At 36.5% G+C, this 25,624-nt stretch overlaps 1 protein-coding gene across 5 annotated transcripts in view; it reads right to left on the reverse strand.

Annotated features, from left to right (window-relative positions):
• Positions 1-24,409: 24,409 nt before the first annotated feature.
• The window catches only part of CTNNA2 (catenin alpha 2), a 1,127,693-nt gene continuing 1,126,478 nt past the window's right edge, over positions 24,410-25,624 (reverse strand). For all 5 annotated transcript variants that reach the window (XM_036931099.2, XM_036931097.2, XM_057497052.1 and 2 more), the window contains one exon: positions 24,410-25,587. In XM_036931099.2, coding sequence (XP_036786994.2) covers positions 25,300-25,587 — 288 coding nt within the window. In that variant the 3' untranslated portion in view covers positions 24,410-25,299. The remainder of the gene's footprint in view (positions 25,588-25,624) is intronic.

Genomic DNA, 25,624 nt, shown 5'->3' on the forward strand with positions numbered 1-25,624 from the left:
AATGATTCTGTATTTGCTAATTGATTAAATGTTCCTGTTGACTTTTCAGAACATAACTACCACAAATAATTAGAATCTGTTTTATCTTTCAGTATGCCTCCAAATAAACACTCCATTTCTAGGCCATATATTAGGGATGAGAGGAGATGGTATAGTAAATTATACTAGCAACAGCACCAGGGAAGGTGAGTAGTGGCAGAAGGCACCTCCTTCTGGGCTCAGCTTCTGCAGACTGTGCCATTGTCTGAGTAGATATGTGGCCTAAATAATTAGGGTCCCCACATCGTAACAGCAGCTAGTATCTTCCCTAATAACTGATTTGATTAAAACCAAGTGATTTTTCTGTGGAGCTGAAACATTTCTTACTTGAAAACCAAAGTTGCCCTTTAGTACAAGAAATGTTAAGTATGAACACAGTTTTAAAATTTTATGATAATTTATGCTTGAGAAAATGCTATGCTGTAGTCACTCAACAAAGTCTGTCGAGAAAGCCCTTGATATGCTATTGGGAGTATCAGAGAAGAATGAGACTTAGTTTCTAGCCTTCAATGTCATGATCTTTTTGGAAACTTTCATCAAGGGCAGGTAAGCTCTGACAGACCTGCTGAACCTACTGTAGAGAAAGCTGGCTGAGGGGACCTGGCGTAGGTGGATCGGAGTGCAACCTTGAGAGATAAGCACAATTTAGGAAGAGGCACAAAAGAGAAAAGACATAAGACCCAGGTGAGAAGAGGACAGACAATATCAAAATGCCTCCCCTCAGCACATAAACATCAGAAAGCAGCCACAGAAGGATTATAGGTCATTTCTGGTGATCTAGATGGGCCACCACATAAGATGCCATGTCCATTTTATGTAAAGGATTCCCATTGGTCTGGGCCAATAAGTCAAATGAATATAAGTAAATGAAAAAGGTTTAATTTAGGGAACATATCTTACCTTTGGCTCCTTCTAGGACAGGACCAAAAAACCATGTACCAGGTGATTTGAGCTAATCCCAAAAGAAATTTTAATCTTGGGCAAGTCATCTAACATTTCTGATTAACTGGTCCTCATTTTCTTCTCTCTCTCTCACGCTATTCTGAAAACTCTTCATGCTGAGGGACTCCACACATTTAGAACTCACCCATTAAGAGTTACATCTTTGTTTATATGTCTTTCTAAATGAGTGCCAGTGGTAGGAACTGAGATCTTATATAACTCAGCAAGATATGGGGGTTACAGAAAGAGGTCACATACTACATTTCCCTGCAGCTCCTTCCTTTTATATAACCCTCCTTGAGCACATAGCTGGCCAGGCCCCTGGCTGATAGTCTCCCCATTCTCAGGGGCTTAGCTGTGTTTGCTCTCTTCTATGTCCTTAAAAAGTAACCCTTTCCTCCAGCTTCTCTGCTTTCTTGGTTTCTTAAACTGACTTTAGACATTGGAATATACAGTGACAATGAAATGTTATTCTCCTATACTTCACCTCACGATAGAAGCTTCCACCAGTTTCTGTACCCTTTATTTCCAAGCATAGGATTAAGTCTTCTTTGCATCCTAGGAGTTTAATTTAAGCACAAGTTTTGGTATTAAATCCATTCAAATCCAATTTCTGCTATTTACTTTCTATAGGACCTTGAACAAATTACAAGAAAAAAACAAAACCACTACTTCAATACTGAATAACTCAGTTATTTAAAAAGATCCACTAAATAATTTTCTTTTAATTTTGTATTTATTTTTTTTAAGTGTTTTAAAAACTACATAGATAAAGAAGATACTTAGCATATATCATGCACATGATAGATACTCAATAAATGAATATGCTGTTGTAAAATAGTCACAGTGTTCATTTTATCCTGAAGGTTCTCAAGAGGTGGGATGAGGAGGCAGGCAGGATGGTGCAGTTGTTTTGTTATGTAGGAGATTTATATCTAGAGGTCCTCACCTGACCTTTGGCCAAGCTGTTCTCTACCAACCTCAGTAGAGAAGATAGAAATCAAAGCCTTTTGAAAAGTTAAAAGCAACCCACAAATGTAGGTAGGAAGCTAGAGCTATTCTCATGCCTATAAATATCTCCTTTCTAATCTATTGCCCAGCATTTCCCTTCCCAGCTTCCTTCACTCCATCTAGGCTGGCACTGTAATAAGTCAGATTTGAGAGCACAAATGTGAAGGAGCAAAGCTCTCAGTGTGGTGGAATTTAATAATGTAGCAAGTCCTTTTTGAATAGGAAATAACTCTTAAAAGATTTCTTTTCATGTAATTCCAGCTCAGTTCAGTGAGATCTTCTTGCAATCTCTTCAATTTATGGCGTGCTTCTCCTTACAGTCTCTGTAGACTTGTGCTGTCTGGCACCCACAGCATGGCTGGGAGGATACAGTCCTCCATGTCCCCAGAGTATATATGGTCAGTAGACAGCCTGAAGAGCAGGGAGAAGAATATAAAATTAAAAAACAAAACATTTATTTAGTGACTCTCTTTTAATAGCCGAGTATATTCAGTTATTTTGGACCTGATACTAACTACATATCTTATCCCATTTAATTCTATGTCACTTTAGAAAGCTACTATTACTATCCTCATTTTACAAATGAGGAAACAGTTATTTAACAATTTGTTCATTGTCTTATGATTGGTAATGGTGGAGCCAGAACTGAACCAAAGTCAGAATTAAGAGACATCCTCTGTGCCCTCCCTTGTGAGGAAGCAATAAGAGCCTCCTAAATGGGTGTTTGGCACAAGGAAATCTTATTTTTACTGTATATTTTCAGTCAAATAGGGGGTTCCTTCCAGTTATCTTGGCAGGGCACTGCACTGAACCTCTGTTACACAAGTACATCTCTAGGGAGATCGCAAACTAGATTCATAGCATCGTCCAGATGCTATGTTTTATTGAAGGGAAGGGAATTAAAAATAAACCCACAGCCTATGGCTGTATGGATGGGAAAGAGAGCGCTGCCACAATGCATCCACTGGGGGTACAAAAACTGGTTTCCCTGATAACATTTTACCAAGACCAAATCCTTATGTTAAACGTGACCATAGACTGTTGCTAAGGTTAGGCATGCATTTCTTCATATCTTCAGAGCATTTTTTGGCATACCCCTGTTGCAACATATCAAGCCATGTTTTACCAAACTAAGAAACAAAGAATGAGCAAGATCTCCCCAGATCATCTCTGAGAGAGGTCTCTAGGCCTAGGGCCTAAAAAACCATAGCTTACAGGGAGATTCCTGTATAGGAAAAGAAGCTAGATCAAAAAAGTTCCCAAGTTCCCTGTAATTAAGGTAATTTGCCCTTCTATAAATGCCTGTGTCTAGAAATAAGCTGCTCAATAAAGTTCAGGACATTTTTTTTTTAGTAACTTAAAAATATGAAAATCCTCTGGCAGAAAAATAATTTTTTAATGATTTTTTTGTAGTGTTGGTAATGGTTCTTAACTTTTGGCATGTGTGTGTGTATCTCCAAAAAATTGAAGTATCTGTGTGTGTATACTACCTAGAAATATTTTTCCTGTGTAACAATGGTTCTCAAACTTTTATATATATGTGTCTCTCTCACCTAGAAATATTTTTTTAATATACGTACATAGGTCTCTTGACCACCATATCTCAAGGTGAGGAAGAAGGAAGTATGGAAGTATACACATTTTGAAAACAACAATGCATGGCATATAGTCATCCTGATGCAGAGCCTATGAGATTCCATGTACTCTGCAATGACATTTCTAACTGTATAGATGCAAAAGAGGGTTTTTTCTTTTGTTTTGCTTTTTGAGACTATATTATAGGTAGCCATAAAAAAGATGGCTGTGACACCTCAAAAAAAAAAGGGTTTTGAGGTGGACTTTTTTCCCGAAGCTTCAGCCACAGGCCAGACTGCAAACACTCCGTGGAGGGAGCATGGATTTAATGGCTCCCTGAAGGTGGGAACTTTCTCAGACTATCATTTAGCTTGACGGTTGTGGGCTTTGGGGGTAAGAGAATAAAGCCCTCACTTTGGAGAACTTGAGATTTGTGCCCATACCTCACTGACAGAACCTTAACCCTAGGTAGATAATGATGCAAAATTCTGGCCCTAGACTCTTAACCTTGAAATCTACCTTCCACATTTAGCCGTGTCACAAGAGGAACCTGGCAGAAGAGGGTGAACTGAACTGCACTCGTGCATCCTCGTACTCAAACGATCCTCTTCAAAACCCAGTGGTCTATAGTTCACTCTATGACTCTCACAAATGACTTAAATATTCACATTTTCCTTTTTGAAGGAATTCATAAAATGTACACTAATGCAAATTGTTTCCTTCAGCAAACTTGTTTAGCTATCTTTTATTTAAATATTTTTAATTAGAGATATGGAGCTGGAGGAAAAACCATGGATCCTTGTCTAGATCTGTCCCCACAGCACCTGGATCTGTGTCTAGATGTCCCTCTATTCTCATCTCTTTAAACTGTTCCCTAGGTAGGAACAGGAAGGCTATACCAGCATCTTCACAGGATCTAGGCTGGCCTTGCCTGTCAGTTAAGTCAGAGATGGCTCTTTAATATGCTTGAAAGCTTTGCACGTAAAATTTCTCCACATTTTCCCCACTGGCCCATTTCAGAATCCACTTACCATTACTGAGTGTCTACTATGCTAGGATTTCTCACAAGCGTTATCTAATTTATTTTTCACCATAGTACTCTGAGGTACCTGTTGTTATTCCCATTTTTTATGAGAAAAGACATTTGAAAATAAAAGTCCCTTGCCCCAAATCTCAAAGTTCATTTGTGACAGAAACAAGAATTCAACCCAGGCTGTCAATTACTGCTCTCCAAATTAGAAAATCTTTCTTTGTTCTACCCTGAGTAAACTGGTGACATTAGAAATTAATTTTCACAAAAACACAATTACACAGTATGGCTGTTGAGCAATGTGGGAAAAGATCAACAAAAAACACAGGCATCTTGTTACAATGGTATGAAAGGTTTCCTCCCCGGGTCTTAGGGCAGCCTAGGAAGGGTCTGGAGGTCTTGGAGGCCAGAAGCTCCACAGAGCTGCTGCTCATCAACTTGAGTCTTACTTCTCATTCCCCATGACTGGTGAGTGGAAGAATTATAAAAAAGTGCCACATGTAAATGGCTAGAAGAGATTAGAAAATAATCCACAGAAGGAAATGGAAGCCCAAGATGTACATGACATGCCTTCTAGGAGGCAGGCTGAATGTGTACCAAGCAAGGGACATATCAGTAAACTTATTTTTCAATCAAAAATCTGTAATCTTAGCTTTTTGTTATCTTTTATTCTTTCTTCATTAGAAGGAGGAGTAGAGAGTGAAGTGATTTCTAACAATTGAAATTTTAACATAGACAAAAAAATCCTGTCACAAGAGTATCTGCTGATGTATAGTTCACTGATTCTGCCCATACCTTTTATATCATATCAAGAGTAAATAACATCTGATTTCATGTCCATGTGTTCTCGTAGGATTTCAGATATATACAGAAATTATAAGGAAAGAATGCTTTAATTAAATCTAAATGAAATAGACACTTGGGACTTCAAAGGATACATTTAAAATTTCTATACACCAAGCTGTCTAAAGAAATTACTTGTAGTTACCCAGAATTTAGCCTTAACTAAGGGAGAATTCCCTCTCTTAACAACCGCTCACTGTATTATAATGAATTACATTAAAATCAGAAATCTTTCTCCTGAATTAGTCCACTATTACTGGTTATCTAACATCTAATGATATTGTAGGCATTACAAATACAAGATCATCCAATTTAAAAAAATATCTATTTCCCCATATGTGCCATTATAGAAAAATATGTGTTTATTAGGGATTTAGAAAATTTCATAGTTGGTGGATCAAGTCTTTCTGAACACACTTGTTGGAGAAGACAAGTCACTTATTAGGATTTTCCAGGAATATCTTCATTAGGAATTATCTAATTTTGAAAATTCTGGTTAAGTGTTAATGGAATACACTGCAGTGAAAATGAATAAGGTGCAGCTACATGCAACCACGTGGATGAACCCTAGTTACATGATATTATGTGAAAAACATAAATTTTGGAAACTAGATAGAGCATGGCACCATTTTCATCAAGTTCAAGAATTAGAAAATTAACATATTTAGTATATTTAGTAGACACACACACATGATAGAATTATTTTAAAACAAGTGTAGAATAAACATGAAATTAAGCATGGTAGGGTGAGATAAATGAGAAAGGAGCATGTAGAACTTCTTAGGGTGTTCTCAGAGTTCTTATTATATCAGAGAATAAGATCACTGGGTTAAACATATTATTGGAAATAAAACAGTAAAGAAAAAGAAAAGGATTATAGGCAAGGTACTGTGATGAAAGTGTGTCATAAACTAGGGACTATGGTTTCTCTAATGCTGCATCTCTGAGGTACACTTAGACTTGAGAGAGAGGAGGGGAGTAGAAAGAACTCAGAATAGTTAAAATGGGGCAGTAAGTTGGGGAGGTCAGAGAGAGAAAAAAAAAACTCTCAAAAAGGAAAAATTTAAAGTTGTAAGATTTCATTTTACTTAGTTTAGATTCAATATCTGGCCCTTGTTAAGTTACCCCAAATAATTTCACCTGCTCTTTCTTGACTTCCACTCATTAAATAAATACGTATTGAACACCTACCTATTTCCACCCCATAATGGGGATAATTTCCTGCCTTTATAGAGATGGCAGTTTATCTGTGGCAAAAATTTTCTAAAAATTATTTTAAAAGATACTATATAAATGCTTATAAATATTTAATTACAAAAACAAGAAATACCTATGTAGCAGTAGAGGACAATGTAAATCATAAGTAACTAACCATTGATTACACCTTGAAGAGAAACTCAGAGGATTTCTATTTTATAGTCCTTCTCTCTTTTTATTAACAAACAACCTCTTTGTATGAAATCTGGAAAATGTCTTTTAAAATAAAATAAAAGTACTTAAAATTGCACTACTGAGACAAACACTATCAGAATACTGATATATTTCCTTCCAGCCTTTTTTCTATGGAAATATGTGTTATAACATTGTGGACCTATTACTTATTCAGTCCTGTGTCCTAAAGGCATGAAACCCTGTCATGAATGTTGAATTGATTCATATCCCTGATAAGTGTTGGCAACACATTTAGTCACTGGCACTAAGGATGAATGACAATGATCCAACTGCATTCTTACATCCTCAGTGCTTCTGGGACATTTTATTGTTCTAATGCTTAGCCAGCAGCACCATGACAGGAAGACAATATTCAGATCAAATTCTATTCTGAGGAAGAAAATTTTTTAGAGATTTTATCATCAAGGCCTTGCCTAGTCTCCTTCCAATTTTCTCCCCCAATTGCGTTAACACAAAGTCCCATATCTCCTAAAGATGATACCTAAACAGGCAGGATAGAAAATCTCTAGTGCTTATTTTAAATCTTTATATCCTGTAGATATCACTTAATATTGGACTGTCCCTGTATTTCACACATCAGATTGATGCCTGGCTAAACACTAAATGAATGGTATTCCATTGTCTTAGTTTGTTTGAACTGCTTATAATGACAGAAATTAACTGGGTGGCTTATAAACAACAGAGAGATATTTTCCACAGTTCTAGACCCTGGGATTCCCAAGATGAAGGCACTGGCAGATTGGGTGTCTGATGAGAGCACACTTTCAGGTTCACAGAGGGCCATCTTTTCACTGTGCCCTCATGTGGTGGGATGGATGACTAGGGAATTCTCTGGGTCTCCTTGAAAAGGATACCAATCTCATTCATGAGATACTAATCTCTTAGCTCTGTGTTCAGTGATATTATACGGTAGCTTGAAATCAGTCATGATGAGAGTATTTGTGCCAAGGAAATAAGCAAACATTATGAACCATGTTCTTGTTTCTTCCAGAAAATGAGTTGTTGAGCATTTACTAATGTATCACCTTCAAGTTCACTTCCTTTCACCCATCAGAAACCATGAGTCCTTTGCCCCCTCTGTTCAAGCCACTGCCGTTACCAAAGCCAAAGATGCTGGGTGTGTCGGGTCATCTTATAATTATTAAACAGCAAACCACCATTCACAAAGTATGTTTCTAAATATACTCCAATACCTAATCTAACCATATAGAAGAACATCTTGATCAGGATATAATTCCTTTTTAATTTTTCTGTGAAATATTTTCTTCTCAGAAGTATCAGAATTTTCTAAGGTTACATTTCCTTCCTCTGATAACAAAACTGTGAGATATTGTCATGGCTTAACAGTTGTACAGAAGTGAAAAGGGAATAATTGTGATACTTTATGCCTCAAGGTTCAAGCCTCCTAACATATGAGCAAACTTTTTAAATTTTATTTAAGGAAATTAGTGTATTGGCTTAAAAAATCCTTCTTTTCAATGATTTGGAAGCCATCAAGGTTAGGATAAGCAGTGTGTTTGCTTAAAAGAGGACAGGTGAGTCCCACATGGGAAAGTCATATATCCATAAGAATCCACAAAGTGTGGAAGGACTTTTGTATTTTTAACTTCAGGAAGCGGACATATATTATTTTACACACACACACACATTTTTAAGGTTGGCAGTTGCCTGATATTCATGACAGTTGCAGCTCTACACAGATTTCTTCCATTGGCATGATAATTGGGGAATAGATGTGTGTGTATATATTTGTGCTATTTTTTTGTGATTGTGTATGTGTGCGCATATGTAATATATAGTTTTGTTTCTCTTAGTGTGGTTTTACTTAAATGATTTCAATCAGAGCTGAATTTCCCATTTGTTTTTTGTCCAGGCAAGAGGCTAAGTCATACAGCGTTGTATTTTTTCTGCCGGACTACTCTATTTTAAACGCTGGCAATGTTGCAGCTTCCTTTTTCCCCATAGGGCCTGTGTAGGAAAAGGGAAAAAATTATCTGTTGACTGATAGGGAGGCAGGAATTGACTTACAAATAGAAACAGACATGTTCAGAGACTCACACTGTTGTGAGGCTACAATAAAAAGGCTACTAATGATCAGGCATTGATGCTCATAGGATCCCTGAGCTGAGCAAACATGACTTCAAAGGATGCTGTAAGGGCCAAATTAAATAAAAATCCAGTGAAGGTTACCAGAGTAGCAGTGTCTGGATCAAAATGAACCCAGCGTATTCTCTGCCAAGGGCATTTCTTTTGTTTCTGACACTATGTTTTTAGAGATAGAATCTTTACAGTTCTGGAGAATTTTGCACTTGGAACGCACCATCTTTATGGTTTGTAATCTCACTTGAAAGGAAGTGATGCCATTTTTTGCAATGACAGAGCTTTGATAATGGGCATCTTTGGAGAGGCTGCTAAGAATCATTGTACAACCATTCTGATGATCATGTGGGGAGGCATTCTGCATTAGACCAAATTTTGTTAACATATAGAGTATCTGGAAGATTAAAAACCTGTAGAGGAGGAGAAATCAAAGGGTATGAAGGTGGCTATTAATACCTCGTAAGATTTAAATAAGCAGTTGAGAGTTTTGTGTTTCTCAACTCAAAAAAGAAAAATAAATTCCCTAATATTGTAAATAATACAAAAAAATAAAACACCTCCCTTTTTAAGGAAGGGAAGGGAGGCACGGAAAGGAAAATTCACACTGTAATCCATCTTCCAACTGGTTACTCCCTCCTGACTGGCTGTTATCTGGGACAAGACCTCCTTGATACCCACTTTCCCTCATTCTCCTTACCAGGAACCAAGTACCATTACATAAACTTCACCAATATTATCATCATATGAACAACTTCAGTCACATTCTAATTACACAATAGATAGTTATCACTGGTGGGAGATAAGCATAGTAAGATAAGCTTCTTCAAAGGAAGGAATATCTTAGATGAAACGTCTTAATTGAACTTCTGTAACTTCTTCCATACCTAGCAAATAAATTTCAATCGATTGCTAACTGAGTGGTACACCATTCTCTTTATGCCCTCAACCCACCATCCCTCCAAAATGCCAAAATCAGGCCAGTAATCCCAGGGTAACTTTGGCCGTGTCACTTACCTTCCACACTCTCAATAGTCCCTCATTACCTCCAGCGGTAATTATTAATATCTGAAGACAGGGGATCTGATCACTTTGAAAATATAAGCAAAACCATGAATTGTTTAACTAGAAAAAAGTCAGTTCAACATTCAGCATCATTACCACCCCAGTGCTGTCATCCCCATTGGCATCACCTTCATTACCACATGAGCATCAATATTAACAGGAACTATTATGTGCCATGGCTGTTGACCCGTTTTATATTATAGCAACTTAATAAGGTGAACATCCTTCATTTTACAAATAGAAAAACTAAGCCCCACAAAGTAAAAACATCAAGTAGAAAGTCAAAAAACTTTTTGTGACCCATGTCTGTCTGAGAGCTGATACTCTTAATCAGATATGATTCTTAACCAGTATGTCCAGTGTAAACTGCATCCATACATACCACATTATTGTATGAATCTTAAAATAAACTCTAATATGTTTAATCACATGTTTAATGTTTAAATTTGTCAATTATTCAATGATTGTTACATAGACCCACACCTGTCCTTCTACACTCTGCTCTGGGACTGGGATAGGGAAAACCACATTTCCCAGATTTCTTTGATTTCTAGCTTGTTAAATACTGTCAGTGGGAAGCACTGGTGGGAGATTAGAAGGCAAGATGAAGAGAGAACACCCCTGCTTCTGGCTCCTACACAGTCTTACCCAATTACAGCAGAAGGGGCAAGGTGACCACAAATTCTAGAAACCTTGAACTTATCAGCAACACCTGAGTGACTTTTGCTGGTATGGAGCACTAGAACTCTGCATGTGTAGCTAATGGGCAATAGCCCAGGGACTGTATCACTTTTTCTAGGAGTGACACACAGAAAAATTCTTCTCTTCTAACTCCTCCTGGTTCTGTACCTTCAGCCCTTCCAACATACTTTTAAACAATTGTTGCTGTAAAAGAGTTTCTCTTTGCAAAACCCAATATGGGTATGTTTTCTTCAGGGCTCCAAGTTGAAACAGGAATTGTCTCAGGTAACTGACTCTTATAGAAAGTAGGATGGATCAGTTATCTCATCCCACTGGATTTGTACTGACCTCGTGGACATTGGTTAGTGGGTTTTGATAATTCCATGGAAAGTAGTAGCATTCTAGGTACTTAAATTATCATCAGTGGAGGTTTGAAATAAAACACAATTTAAAAGTAAAAGAGTAGATCTTAACTGTTCTCACCACACCAAAAACAAACAAAAAATGAACAGTGTGAGATGATGAATATTTGAATTATCTTGATTATGGTAATCATGTCACAATGTGTACCTATATCAAACTATCACATTGTAACCTTAAATATATACATTTTTATTTGTCGCCCTCAATAAAGCTGAGGAAAAAATTTAAATAATTACAGTAAGAACCTTGTGACTAGCTGTCTATTTCTTACCATACTGTAGAAATTACAGAAATAAATGACAGGCTCAGGACCCTAAATTCTCAACTCAAGGCACAGAACTGGATATATTTTATAATGGCCCCAAAATACTAATTTTTCATAGCATTGATGTAGTTGAAAATAAAAACAAAATTTGAATCTGTATTCTAAGTTGAATTGGCATCTTTGCCAAGCAACTTGTGTTTAGTTTAGAATGACCAAGGAGGGGTTTGACATTTGAATTAAAGACATTTAGTTGCACTTCAATGAACATAACCTTAAACCTCTCAATCCCTTTGAAGCTCTCTTTCCAGAGGACTTCTCCCTTCTTCCTTCTCTTTCTGAGATTACCAGCCTTTCTTCTTTAAAGACCTGTAATTACCTCATTTGAGGCAATTGTCTCTGAAGCAGATGTCTAATATCTTCAGATCTGCACCTTACTGTACTTAGACTGAATACTGGAGTCAGAGCCCATTGTGCTCTAAGGGGAAAAAGGGTGAAGTCCAACCCAGGAGAAGATGATTCATACCACTGAAAGAACTGCAGGGTTTTGCTAAGGTATATGAATAAAAATGTGTGGTATATGTGTGGAAATTAATTCTAAGAACAGTAGGCCAAAGAGAACAGAAATAATGTAAGATTTAAGTTATAGTGTTGATAAGGGTGCATGTACTTAGGAGATTTAGGTTCAATGTATTAGCTTTACAGTTGGAAGCAGTTCTGAAGCAGCCTAAAGTCAATGGTGACTTAGAGTATATGGACTGTAGATGCCAGAACTTCTGTGCTAGAAGGAAAGAATCCCAACATTTAAAGAGTGAAACCATTGGTATTGACTTTTCATGGAACACCCTCCCCACTCTCTCCCCATCCTCCAACATTTCTCCCAATAGACAAAAAGGATATTCATTTTGCTAAGACATCCAAAGTGCATTAATGAAATACATCAGTATCCTTGTAGAGCTTAATACGGCTTTCCTCTGAATGGGAGGAGATAGTGATATTGAGATGGGCTTCCTGATTTCAACTGGAATAATGGAATCCAATATTTGCAGAGGCCCTAGATCCCTGCTTAATTGTCAGATATAAGGTGTGATTACTGTAAGGTAGAGAGGGCCCAAGTAATCATCACCTTTGGAGATGTTTTATGTTGAAAACTTGGCATGAGGTCACTAGGAACAAAAATAAAGATCCTACCAAAGTATGACTCCATCTATAAAATCAGGAAAAATATTAGACCTGGTGAGTAGAGAAAAGACTTGAGTTTCCGCAGTGGAGTATCACTGCCATTCATCCAGTTTGCAGAGCTAAGTCTTTTCAGCCTTGGATCCCCCCAGTGAAGATGAAGCTGGGACACTTGAGGAAGGAACTTACGGCACTGCCACAATCACATACTGCAGATCATCCTCAGAATTCTCTCATGCGGGACCTGTGCATAAGCAGGAAATCTGGGCACTGGCCAAGGAGATATTACCAGGTATTTCAGGAGTTATTAGACACTGGCTCTTAATTGATAACTAATCCTGGAGATCTAAAATAACACTGTGCTCTTCTCGTCAGAGAGGAGGCTGGTGAAGATCTGGTAACAATGAATGTTTGACCTAAAACTCCTTCTCAATGGGTACAGTGGTTCTGCAGACCCACCCTGTGATTTTTTCCTCAGTTTCTAATTCATGTTTGGAATACACACATGATGAAACTGAATTCCCACATAGGTTCTCTGATCCACAGCTATGGAGGAGATCCACATATTGGAGGGGAAGAAAGACCATTTAGGAACCCTAGGAACTTCTCTCCATTCCAGATAAGTAAATCAAGGGCAATAATGCAATCCTGGGGAAATTAAAGAAAAACTTGAAAGATGCAGGGGTGATGATTCTTAACACATCCTTTTTTAACCTACTTGTTTGACATGTGCAGAAGGTGACTGGACCTTAGAGGATGATTTTCAATTATAAATTAAATCAGATGATGACTCCAGTTTTATAGAGGTGGAAACCTAGGTTCAAAAAGGATGGGACTCATAGTCAGTGAATAAGGTCATGAAGACTGAAACCCACTTCTGTGTAAATGAGGCTGCATTTCTAGTCAGAAGAATATGTCTGCATCCCACTCATGAATTCCAGGGAATCTACAAAAGAAAGAAATTCTAAACCTCATATTTGAGACATGATAAAAACAGAATTACAGAATGATCCTCCATGTGTGTGTGTCATATATACACACAGTTAAAAGCACTCTTTCTTATAGTTTCCCACGGAAGCAACCCACTGATCTTACCCCCTTTGTTTTGTGTGTCTTTTCCCAGTTAAACATATACATCTTTGTAACAACTTTTTCATTGTTACTGAACTCCTCTTATTATTTTGTTTTTTATGTATTTGTGACTTAGACTGTGAACACAGTATGTGTCTTTGGATGTTACGAACCTAAGGAAGATAACAGGCACATGGAAAGAAGGGATCTAAAATATCACAGACCTAAATGTGAATATTGGCTTGCAGTTACTAGCTTCGATTGTTTAACCACTGAGACTCAGGTCCATCTTCTGTAAAATGAACTTACAGTAACTCCTCTCACGTTTGTGGTGGAGAATGCACGTGACATTGTAAACAAAAGTGCCTCAGTATAGAATGTGTTTAATAAATGTCTGATTCTCTCTGGCTCTTTCTCCTAATTGCTGAACTCCTTCTTTGTGCACTGCTTTAGCACTAAGAAGTTGTCATTCTAAAGTGTGGAGCAATAAAACTTAGAGATGCAGAGGCTATCTCAGGCCATGTAGTAGTACAGGAAAACAGCATCCCAGCTAACCTGGCACTCAGCATCACCTGAAGAGTGAAAATCAAAGGGAAATCAGTCTCCAAGGAGGGGAGCAGGGCCACATGGGGAATATGGCAGATTCTAAGAAGAGCAAGCATACTTCCAAAGTATACTCGAGTTGTCACCCTACAAGAGAAGGGAAGAAGTACCAGACACAGAGGTGTTCTTGAGCCTTGTGAAAAATTGGAAATATACATTTCCGTGGCACATATGAACCTCCATCCTGCTATCTAATTAATCCCCCAGCACCAGGTTCCTACAGGGATTAACAGGGAGTGTGCTGTCACTATTGAATCCTAAACAGACATCTCTCATGAGCTGTGGGTAATATTGAAATATTTCCAGAATCTCTTGCCTGGCTTTAGTGTATCTCTACACAATAGGTGTTTACGAGGGGTAGATAGAAGTAGTCCATCTCAATATCAATAGGTAATTACATGGGCAAGGGGGGACTTATCTGGACCGGAGAGGTTGGGAGGGGGCCTCTTCTTCTGCAGCCAGTCGTGAGAGAGACAGGGGAGAGCAGAAGTGGACTGCTTGTAAGAAATAAACAGGTTTCTCCCATTTTTATTTCTCCCTTTGACTGATTTTTGGTTTCAAAGGTATTTTGCCCTGGGATTGTTCCTGCCGGAGTTATATGAGCATATTATAATTTCATTTTCTGTGTACCTGTCTGTCATCAAGCAACTATAAACTTCTTGAGAACTAGTGGATTTTTAATCTCTGTTTTGCTAGTATTTAGAATAGTGCCTACACAAATGTGGCATCTGGTAAATAATTGCTTAATTAATGGCGCTAAGTTTAGAACTCACACAATACATTGTTACTCTTTTGCAAGTTACTCCATATTCATAAAGGGACATTAGAGGAGGGAAAATTCTCAAATTAAAAAAAAATCACTAATTATGAAGTGTTAAATATCAGAAGAGTTTGTGTGAGAGAGAGGGGCAGGGATTGGCACACTTAGCCTATTTGCTAAATCTGCCTACTGTTTTGTAAATAATGGTTAATTGGAACACAGTTGTGCTTACTTGCAATATACATTATCTCATTATCTGTGGCTGCTTTTTCACTACAACAGAGTTGAATAGTTTTGACAGAGTTCATATAGTCAACAAAGCTGAAAATGTTTAATACCTGGCCCTTACAGAAAAAGTTTTCCAGCTCCTACTTTAGATCGTGTATACTGCTTTCATAATTTTTTTTATCTCCTATGAGGTATTAAAATTCCTACATTGTCCTTTGAAGTAACTATAGAATATAATTTTTTGTAGAAGCTATGTCTGAAAATTGTTGCTGGAATATGTGAAATTCTAAATAGATATTTCAGAACCAAAGGTACTAGGTACTGTTAATAAATTGAGAGTGGATATCTTCTGTCCAATATGAATAATGGATTCAAGCGAAAAAGGTAATAACATCCTGTTAAATCTTACTTTCATGTCTTGACAATAAATGTTAATATGGTGATGGATGATCTGTTTCCTGCCCGCTCCCCCATTCGTTCATACCAGGGAGCCCTTGGCTTGTTCTTCCCACACATGTATCCTTCCTTGTTTGCATCACACACATGGCAGACTCTCATGGCCTCCTCTCCTCAGCACAGAAACAGGAAGGCTATGTCCAAATTTAGATGCATTTTATTTGTTTCTCCCTTTCTATTTATTTGTGAGATAAAGCTGAACTTCCCTTGTGTCTTCTCACTCATCAACAGTGGACTGATTTACGGCAATAAGTGTTCTCAAATTCTTTTTAAACATTTTCATTGAGGTATAATTAACATGTAAAAAGTTGCACATATTTGATACATAAAACTGAATGAGTTTGGGAATAAGTATATACCTGTAAAACCATCACCGCCATTAAGACCCTAAACATATGCCTCACTTCCCAGCTTCCTCCTGCTCCCTTTGTTGTAATATTTGTGCGTGTGTGGCAGGAAGGGTGGTAAGGTGAGGGGTAGGTAAGAGCACTTAACATAAGATTTGCCCTCTTATGTATATGATGCAGCATTGATAGTTATGACACCATGTCGTAAACTAGATCTCCAGAACCTATTTATCTTGCATCTTGAAATTTCATACCATTTGCCCATTGCCTCCCTTTTTCTCCATCCCACAGCTTCCAGCAACCCTCATTTTACTCTGCTTCTTAGGAGTTCGATTATTTTAGATTCCATTATAAAGGAGATTATATAGTATTTATCTAGCTTATTTCACTTGACATCATGTTCTTCAGGTACAGAGTTTAACCTTATATTTCTCCCAAATCTATTACATAAATGTACAGTTTAGTGTTCTTCACAAGTACTCTAGATAATTAGTTCTGCAGGATTATTGTCTTTGCAGTGTAATCTCATCTCTTGAGATTCCTGGAATCATCACTAGTCAGACGAGGTCTCTTCTATCCCACCTTCTTGCTAGTACTCTTAAAACAGGCTTGGAAACATGTTTATGAAAATGCCTACAATGTTATATATTTCCTGTGAGATCATAAATGTGACTAAATGTAATGAAAGATGCATTACTTATTATAAACTCACATTACTGGGTACTTGAGTGAAGAAAAAGAGCAGATATGGATGAGACCAGGACTAAAAGGAATGGGAGCTTGAGCTTTATCTGTAATGGTCTGAATATGTTTTTTTTTAAGTTAATGTATAGTTGACAAACAACATTATCTTGGTTTCATGTGTATAACATAGTGATTCAATAATTATATATATTACGAATTGCTTATGGCAATTAGTATAGTTACCATCACCATACAAATACATTACAATATTATTGACTGTGTTCCCTATGCTGTGCTTTGCATCCCTGCAACTTATTTATTTTATACTTGGAGGTTTTCCCTCTTTATACCCTTCATATATCCTGCCCACTTCCCACTACCCCATGGCAACCACCAGTTTGTTTATAAGCATATTTAAAAAAATTTTTTTTAGATTCTACATATAAGCAAAATCATATGGTATTTGTCTTTCTTTGTCTGACTGACTTCACTTAGCCTAATACCTTCTAGATTCATCCATGCTGTCACAACTTGCAAGAGTCTATTTTTTTTTTTACGGCTAAATAATATTCCATTATAGATTACATTGTCTTCATATATTCATCCATGGAAACTTAGGTGACTTTCATATCTTGACTACTGTAAATAATGCTATGATAAACATAGAACAGCATATATCTTTTTGAATTAATGATTGTGTTTTAATTCCCAGAAGTAGAATTAGTGGCTTGTACAACATTTATATTTTTAATTATTTTAGGAAACTACATACTGTTTTCCATAGTGGCTGCACTATTTTATTTTCCCACCAGTAGTGTATGAGGGTTCATTTTTTTCCACATGCTTGTCAACACTTGTTATTTTTTTTTATGTTTGACACTATCCATTTTGACTGGTTTGCAGTGATAGCTCATTGTGGTTTTGATTTGCATTTTCCTGATGTTTAGTGATGTTCAGCATCTTTTCATGTCCCTGGCCATCTGTATGTCTTTGGAAAAATGTCTATTCAGGTCTTCAGCCTATTTTTTAATCACATTTTTTTTCATATTAAGTTGTATGAGTTCTTTGTGTATTTGCATATCTTTATCAATTTTGGATATATTATATGTATTTGGACATTTTGGATATATCCCCTATCAGATAGATAATTTAAAAATACACTCACATTCAGTAGGTTGCCTTTTCATTTTTTTGATGGTTTGCTGTGTAGCTTTTTTGTTTGATGTAACCCCACTTGTTTATTTTTGCCTGTTTCCTTTGAGACATATGCAGAAAAAAATTATAAATGCCTATGTTCAAGAATTTACCTCCTATGTTTTCTTCTAGGAAATTTATGGTTTCAGGTTTCATATTTAGATCTTTAATCCATTTTGACTTTATTTGTGTGTATAATGTAAGACAATGATCCAGTTTCATTCTTTTGCATATAGCTATACAATTTTCTGAAAACCATTTATTGAAGAGACTGACTTTTCCCCATTGTATATTCTTGCCTCCTTTGTCATGTATTAATTGACCATATAAGTGTGGTTTTATTTCTGGACTCAATTGTTTCATTGTTCTTTGTGTCTATTTTTGTGCAAGTACATTTTGATTCCAAAGGCTTGTAGTATAGTTTGAAGTCAGCATGATACCTCCAACTTTGTTCTTCTTTCTCAACATTTCTTTGTCTATTCAGGATCTTTTGTGCTTCCATACAAATTTTAGGATTATTTTTTTTGTTGTTCTGTGAAAAAAATCCATTGCATTTCTATAGGGATTGCACTGCATCTGAAGATTGCTTGGTGTAGCCTGGACATTCTAACAATATTCATTCTTACCCATGAGCATGGAATAGCTTTTCATTTAGCATTACAATTAGCACTCATAGGTACACAGTGGAGGCAGTATAGCACAGAGAAGACAAGTAGTGATTCTATAGCATCTTACTATGCTGATGGACAGTGACTGTAAGGGGTATGTGGTGAGGACTTGATAATGGGGAGAATCTAGTAACCATGTGTTGCTCATGTAATTGTCTATTAATGATATCAAAATAAAAAAAATACATTAAAAAGATCACTTACCAACATCAAGTGGAATTTTTCAAGGGACACAAGGATGTTTCATTATTGTAAATCAGTCAGTGTGATATACCACATTAACAAAAAGAAGGATAAAATCCATATGATCATCTAAATAGATGCTGAAGAAGCATCTGACAAAGTTCAATGTCTGTTTATGATAAAAACTCTCAATAAAGTGGTATAGAAGGAACATATCTTAACATAATAAGGGCCATATGCAACAAACCCACAGCTTACATCATATTCAATGGTGAAATGCCACTTGATGTCCACTCACCACTTTATTCAACATGGTACTGAAAGTGCTAGCTGTAGCAAACAGATGAGGAAATGAAATAAAGGGCATCCAAATTGGAAAGGAAGAAGTAAAACTGCAGCTGACATCATACTGTATATAGAAACCACTAATGATTTTGTCAGAAAACTATTAGAACTAATAAATGCATTCAGTAAAGTTACAGGAGATAAAATCAATTGTTGTGTTCCTATGTGCTAATAACAAAGAAGAGAAATCAAATAAACAATTCTATTTATAATTCCAAGAAGAGTAAAATATCTAGGAATTAATTTAACCAAGGAAGTGAAAGATCTGCACACTGAGAACTATAAGACTTTGCTTAAGAAACTGAAGAAGACATTGTTTAAGACTTGTTTTGTGGTCTTAGATATTGTCTTTCCTAGATATTGTTTCATGTGCAATTGACAAAAAGTTGTATTCTTGTTGGATGGGGTGTTCTACATTTGTTTGTTAGGTCCAACTAGGCTATCATGTTGTACAAGTTTTCTATTACTGGATTTCTTTCTAGCTGTTTTTCTCATTATTGAAAGTGGAATATTGATGTTTCCTACTATTATTATAGAGCTATTTCTCACTTTAACTCAGTCAGTGCTTGCTTTTATATTTTGAATCTTTGATGTTTGGTGCATAGATGTTTATAATTATCATGTCTTCTTGGTGCAGTGATCTTTTAATCATCATATCATCTCCTTCTTTTACTGTAGTAACATTTTTGATTTAATGTATATTTTGTCTAATATTAGGATAGCCACCCTGCTTTTTTAGTTATTATTTGTATGGAATATTTTTCATCCTTTCACTTTCAACCTATGTGTTGCCCTAGATTTAATGTTACTCACCTGTAGACAACAGAGTTGAGAATTTAAAAAATAGACAGCCTTTCCTGTATTTACAGATTGGCTCTGTGAAGGGAAAGACCTTCACTAATCAGTCTGGCATGAAGACTTATGGTCTTCTCAGGCCTTTCTGAGTTTGCCTGTTTCCTAGGCTTATATGTATGCTTTTCTCTCCATTCTCCCCATATACATGACTGCCTTTAACTGTCTCATATTCTTTGAGATTGTCATCTTTGCTTCTTAGGATCTTAGATGTTCTGTTCTATCCTCTGCCCATAATGCCTTGCCTCCAGCAGTCCGTAAGTCTACAGCCTCCTGCAGGTCTTACATGCCACAGTGCCTGTCACTGCCTCAACCGCCTTCAACCTGATACCCAAACTATGCCACCATTTCCATCAAGAGAGGCAAGACAGAAACCAACCCCTCAGGAAGCCTCAGACAGGCCAGAACAATGCAAACAACTTCCATCCTTTTCCTTCCATTGCACTGGAGGAATCAGGAATTGGACAGGTACCTCTTACTCATGCTCTGTCAAGGAAGGAGCAGGACATGGGTGAATAATAACACCCCCAAATTTTCTTCTGTATTGAGTGTGGCTTTTTCTTGGTTAGACATTTTCTTGAATGCTGCAAGTCCTTAACTGGTTTCTAAAGTTCCCACAAAGATACTTTGGTCAATGTTGTTTACTTTGTGCTTCCATGAGGGAAACACGGGGCTGGAGCTTCCTAGTCCACCACCTTCATGACACTCTTCAGCACTAGTATTTTATTTTTCTTATGATTAATAGCCTTCTGTAGTGGTCAATTCCTCTTATTATCTTTAAAAATGCTTCAATCTTGAAGGGAAGAGTAAGTACTGACTAGTACCGACTGCCTTGATTTTGGTTAATATGTAATGACAAAGCAATAGAGACCAAATGACTTATCCATTACCAGCAAATTTAGGGACTATCATTTATCAAATCACAATATTTTTGAATGTTTATTTTGCTTGATGATTTAGTTATACACAGTATTTTATAGATCTTTATACTTCAAGTGTCTGAAGTATATATATAAAAATGGTGCTCAAAAATTGATGGCGATCTTAGTGACACATAGTCTATTTCTTGAAAGTGATAAGCTAAACCATAACCCACTTGGTTATGAAAGTTGATTTCTATAAATAAAGATGACTTTGTATTCTTCAACTCTTTTATGGGGAAAAAAACAGGACTTCTATAGGTAATGTGTTTCCCTAGATATCTTAGGTCCTTAAAAGAAAACTGATATTTATTTAGTTTCTTCCCTTCAGAAATACCCTAGGTAATTCTCTTTGGGATTAATTATCTACTCTGTTATCTTCTCAAGTATACCATATATTCCGTTTGTTCTAGAGCATGTTCATATGCTTTTGTAGATATTTTTGTTTTCTGACTCTTTAATATCTCTGAATAAATTATATAATCACTCTTTTACCGCACATCTTTTTTCTGTCTGTATTGTATGTTCCACTAAGACCATGCATGTTTCTTGAGGACAGGGAACAAACTATGCTTTTTACTGCTATAGTGTTCCTAGCAAAGCATCTATATTTAATCACCTTTCTCTGAGAAGTTATTATTCTTGATCACATAAGCAATGGTGAATAGTGATATTCACCCAATAAGCACGGGCAAAATAGAATCAAGGATGGATTTTCAGAAAACACATACATAACCTTTGTTCATAAGCATGCAACAAATCATTTAACTAAAACTTACAAAGTTAAAGGTATTCTGTACATTCTCCTCTGATACCTGCTGACTATTTTTCAGGATTTGCCAAGAAGTTTTTGAATTTTAAGATTCTTGGTTGGCTGGTCTGAAGAATACTTAGTCCCTACAACTCATTAAATAGCAGACTATTGTACAAACCTAGAGAGATATGCCATATTCATGTGTTAACAAGGAAGGTTGCGAATAATTTCATTGAGTGGTATATTTAGTTTAGGACTTGGCTCAAAGAAAGCATTGCATAATATTTGTGAGTGAAAGACTGTCAGTGGGTACTTCTTCCAATGTGTATGCAAATTTAAGGGAGAAGACTAATTGAAATAGTTGTCTAATGATTAGTATTGAAAGTCAGCCTCCAACTTTTAGGGTGGCTTTTTTCATTAATAGATCATTCTGAGTCTGGGTGATGTTTTCATCACTCCATAGTGGCAAGCAGTGGTTTGAACAGAATCATGTCTCAATAAGATTTTAACTAAGCTTCTCTCCTAACTATTCAGTCTCTTCTCCTTGGGACCTTGTACTTTAACAGCACAAGTATCTATGATTCTGTATGTTATTATGTTGCCAAGAAACACATCATATTAGCAGACATCTTCTGGAGACATACTATAATTTGCTATCTTGTAGAAATCATTCCACCGGGAGGCATTTTGGCACTAAGATGAATATTTGGGGTCTCTTTGTAATTCCTCAAGCCATAGCTGAAAGACTACAGCCCAGTCCTCCTTAGTAATGGGACATAGGCCCTCTTTTCACAATTTAGGGAGCTAATACTCTAAAATAAATATAATATCTTGAAATTAATGGGCCTTACCATAAACCTTTTTTTAAAATTTTTTCTCTCATGGAACACTTTGTTTCTAAAGTTTAGCCCAGGGCTGAACTTGGTCCAAAGAAATCTAATCTATGACTTTCCTATTTTAGATTCAATTTGAAAGTAAACAAAAAATGGAAAAAAACAAACATAAAACAAAAGCAATTCCTGGACTTCAAAGATGGCCCAAGTGTTTCTTTAGATATCAACTATTTTATCCGGAATTTCTAAAAATAAAAAACATAATTTTTTTTATATTGAGGTACATACAATAAAATGCATGAATTAGTGTATAGTTAGATGGTTTTGACATGGGCACATACTCATATATCCATCACCGAGATCAAGATATCAAACATTCTAATTTTTTTCCCTTCACCTGTTTCACCCATTCCCTCATCTCCCTCCCCTATAACTACCAGTCTGTTCTGAGTTTATTTCAATTTTGTTTGTTCGTTTGTTTTTAAGACTCCAAATGTAAGTGGAATCATGCAGTATTTTTCTTTTTCTGACTTATTTCACTCATATAATACCCTCTGGGTGCATCCATGTTATCACAAATGGCAAGATTTTATTCTTTGTTATGGCTAATATTCCATTATATAAATATACCACATTATCTTTACCCATTCATTTATTAGTGGATACTTAGGTTGCCTCTATATTTTGGCTACTGTAAATGTGATAAAAATACGTGTGTGTGTGTGTGTGTGTGTGTGTGTGTGTGTGTGTGTCTTCAGACTAATATTTTGTGATAAAAATACTAGTGTATGTGTGTGTCTTCAGACTATTTTGTTCAGGTAAATTCACAGAAGTGGGATTACTGGGTCATATGTTACTTCTATTTTTAGATTTTTGAAAAACCTCCATGCTTCTTTCCATAGCAGCTGCACCAATTTCAAATCTTACCGTCAGTATATGAGTGTTCCCTTTTCTCCACATCCTCAGACCAATACTTGTTTCCCCTTTTGTTGATATCAGACACTGACTAGTGTAAGGTGATATTTCATTGTGGTTTTAATTTTCATTTCCCTGATGATGAGATGTTGAGCATCTTTTTATATATGTGTTGGCTATCTGTCCTTGGAAAAATACCTATGTAGGCCCTCTGTCCACTCTTAATCAGATTTTTGTTGAGTTGAATGAGTTGTTTATATATTTTGGATAGTAGTGCTTATTGGATATATCATTTGTAAATATATTCTCCCATTCAGTAGATTGCCTTTTCATTTTTTTTGGTTTTCTTTGCCATGCAAAAGTTTTTTAGTTTGATGTAATCCTATTTGTTTATTTTTGCTTTAGTTTCCCTTGTCTTGAGAAATGTAGCCAGAAAAACATTTGATACTAATATTCAAGAACTTACTGCTTGTTTTTTCTTCTAGGAGTTTTATGGCTTCAAGTCTCATATTTAGATCTTTAATCCATTTTGAGTTTATTTGTGTACATGACATAAGACCACAGTGGTCCAGTTCATTCTTTTGCATATAGCTGTCCAGATTTCCCAGCACCACTTATTGAAGAAACTGTCTTTTCCCCATTAGATATTCTTGCCTTATTTGTCATGTGCTAATTAACCATAAAGGTTTTTGGTTTATTTCTGGGCTCTATTCTGTTCCCTTGTTCTATGTATCTGTTCTTGTGCCAGGACCATACTGTTTTGATTACTGTAGCTTTGTAAAATGGTTTGAAATCAGGGAGCTTGATACTCCTAGCTTTGTTCTTTCTCAAGATTGCTTTGGTTTTTTTGGGTGGGTGGGTGGGGGGGTCTTTCACAGTTCCATACGAATTTTACGAACATTTGGTGTAGTCTTTTTTTAAACATTTTTAACCAATTTTCAAGAAGATGCTCTAATCTTTTATTATGCATTTAAAGAAAGAAAACATTCTTCAGATGTCAAGATTAAATGTGTTTATTTTGAGTTAGTGGATACAATGGCATATTAGATACCAGCACTCCAAGCTACACCTATGTATTTGCCTCTAAACCTTCACACATTGTCAGCTTCCATTCCTCTAACATTTAACCAATGGACCACCTATTTCTAGAAAACTCATAGTTAAAAAAAAAAAAAAAAAAGGCAGGCTTGATCACCATATTGTGCTTCCAGTGCCCCCCAGAAGATAACTGTCTTAAATAAATGTTTACTGTTTTCAGTAAAGGGGGAAAAATTGATAGCATGAGCACTAGTAATGGCACTACCAGAAGAAAAAGAACAGAATACAGATTAAAAGAAGCATTTTGGCTGGATGAGTTTGTTTCCGCTTAGTAAAAACTCCACATAATATTATTGATAAGACTTCAAAGTTAAATTGGTCAATTTGTGGGTCACACACTTAAGCATATTGGCTAGTACATTTTTGCACTGAAACAGAAGCAATACAAGCTTTATGTTCTACCATTACACTTCCAGATTTTTCACTTATTGATATACCTGCCAACTTAGTGATTCTTGCATGCATTAGAGTTTGCTTTTGTAGAGTTATTTTCCCCAACCCTCCCACTCCCATAAACATTGTGATGTGAACCCTTTGTCCAATTTTATGAGAATGTTGCAAAGGACAGCTCTGTGCGACCTCAGGACAGGAATTCCCTTTCTTCTCCCTGGGCTACTGATGGATCAGTAGTGTTGATTGCACCTCATCTTACATGCAAACAGACACTGCTCCCTTAATTTCCCCATGCCAGAGGCATACGAGTTGGCAGGTATGCATACAAAACTGGAATTAAAAAGAAAAGGAAAGGAAAAAAAGAAAGAAAAAGTTTTCTTGTTAATGCCTGTCATCCTAGAAGGAATCCATTGCTTTGAATTCACTTAAAGCCTGTACAGGCGAAATGTGTTTCTTCTGAGAACCTCGTCTAACACGCGTCTGGAATTCTTCAGGCTTTTCTCTCTTCACAAGGGGCTTCTTCTCTGGAGCCTTCATCTTCCAAGATACAACAGGGGAGTTGACAGCTGCTGTCCCATAGACCTTCTGGTATTTGGTTGAGGCCACATAGGATGCTTTCACCGTAAGGACAACAGCATTCATCAGGTTTTTAGCTGCCTGAATAAGTGAGGTGGCGCTGTCCAGCTAGAGCGGGAGGAAAATAATGAGATGCACGGGGTTA

The sequence above is a fragment of the Manis pentadactyla genome, chromosome 2 (assembly GCF_030020395.1).
Source record: "Manis pentadactyla isolate mManPen7 chromosome 2, mManPen7.hap1, whole genome shotgun sequence".
NCBI classification, from domain to species: domain Eukaryota; kingdom Metazoa; phylum Chordata; class Mammalia; order Pholidota; family Manidae; genus Manis; species Manis pentadactyla.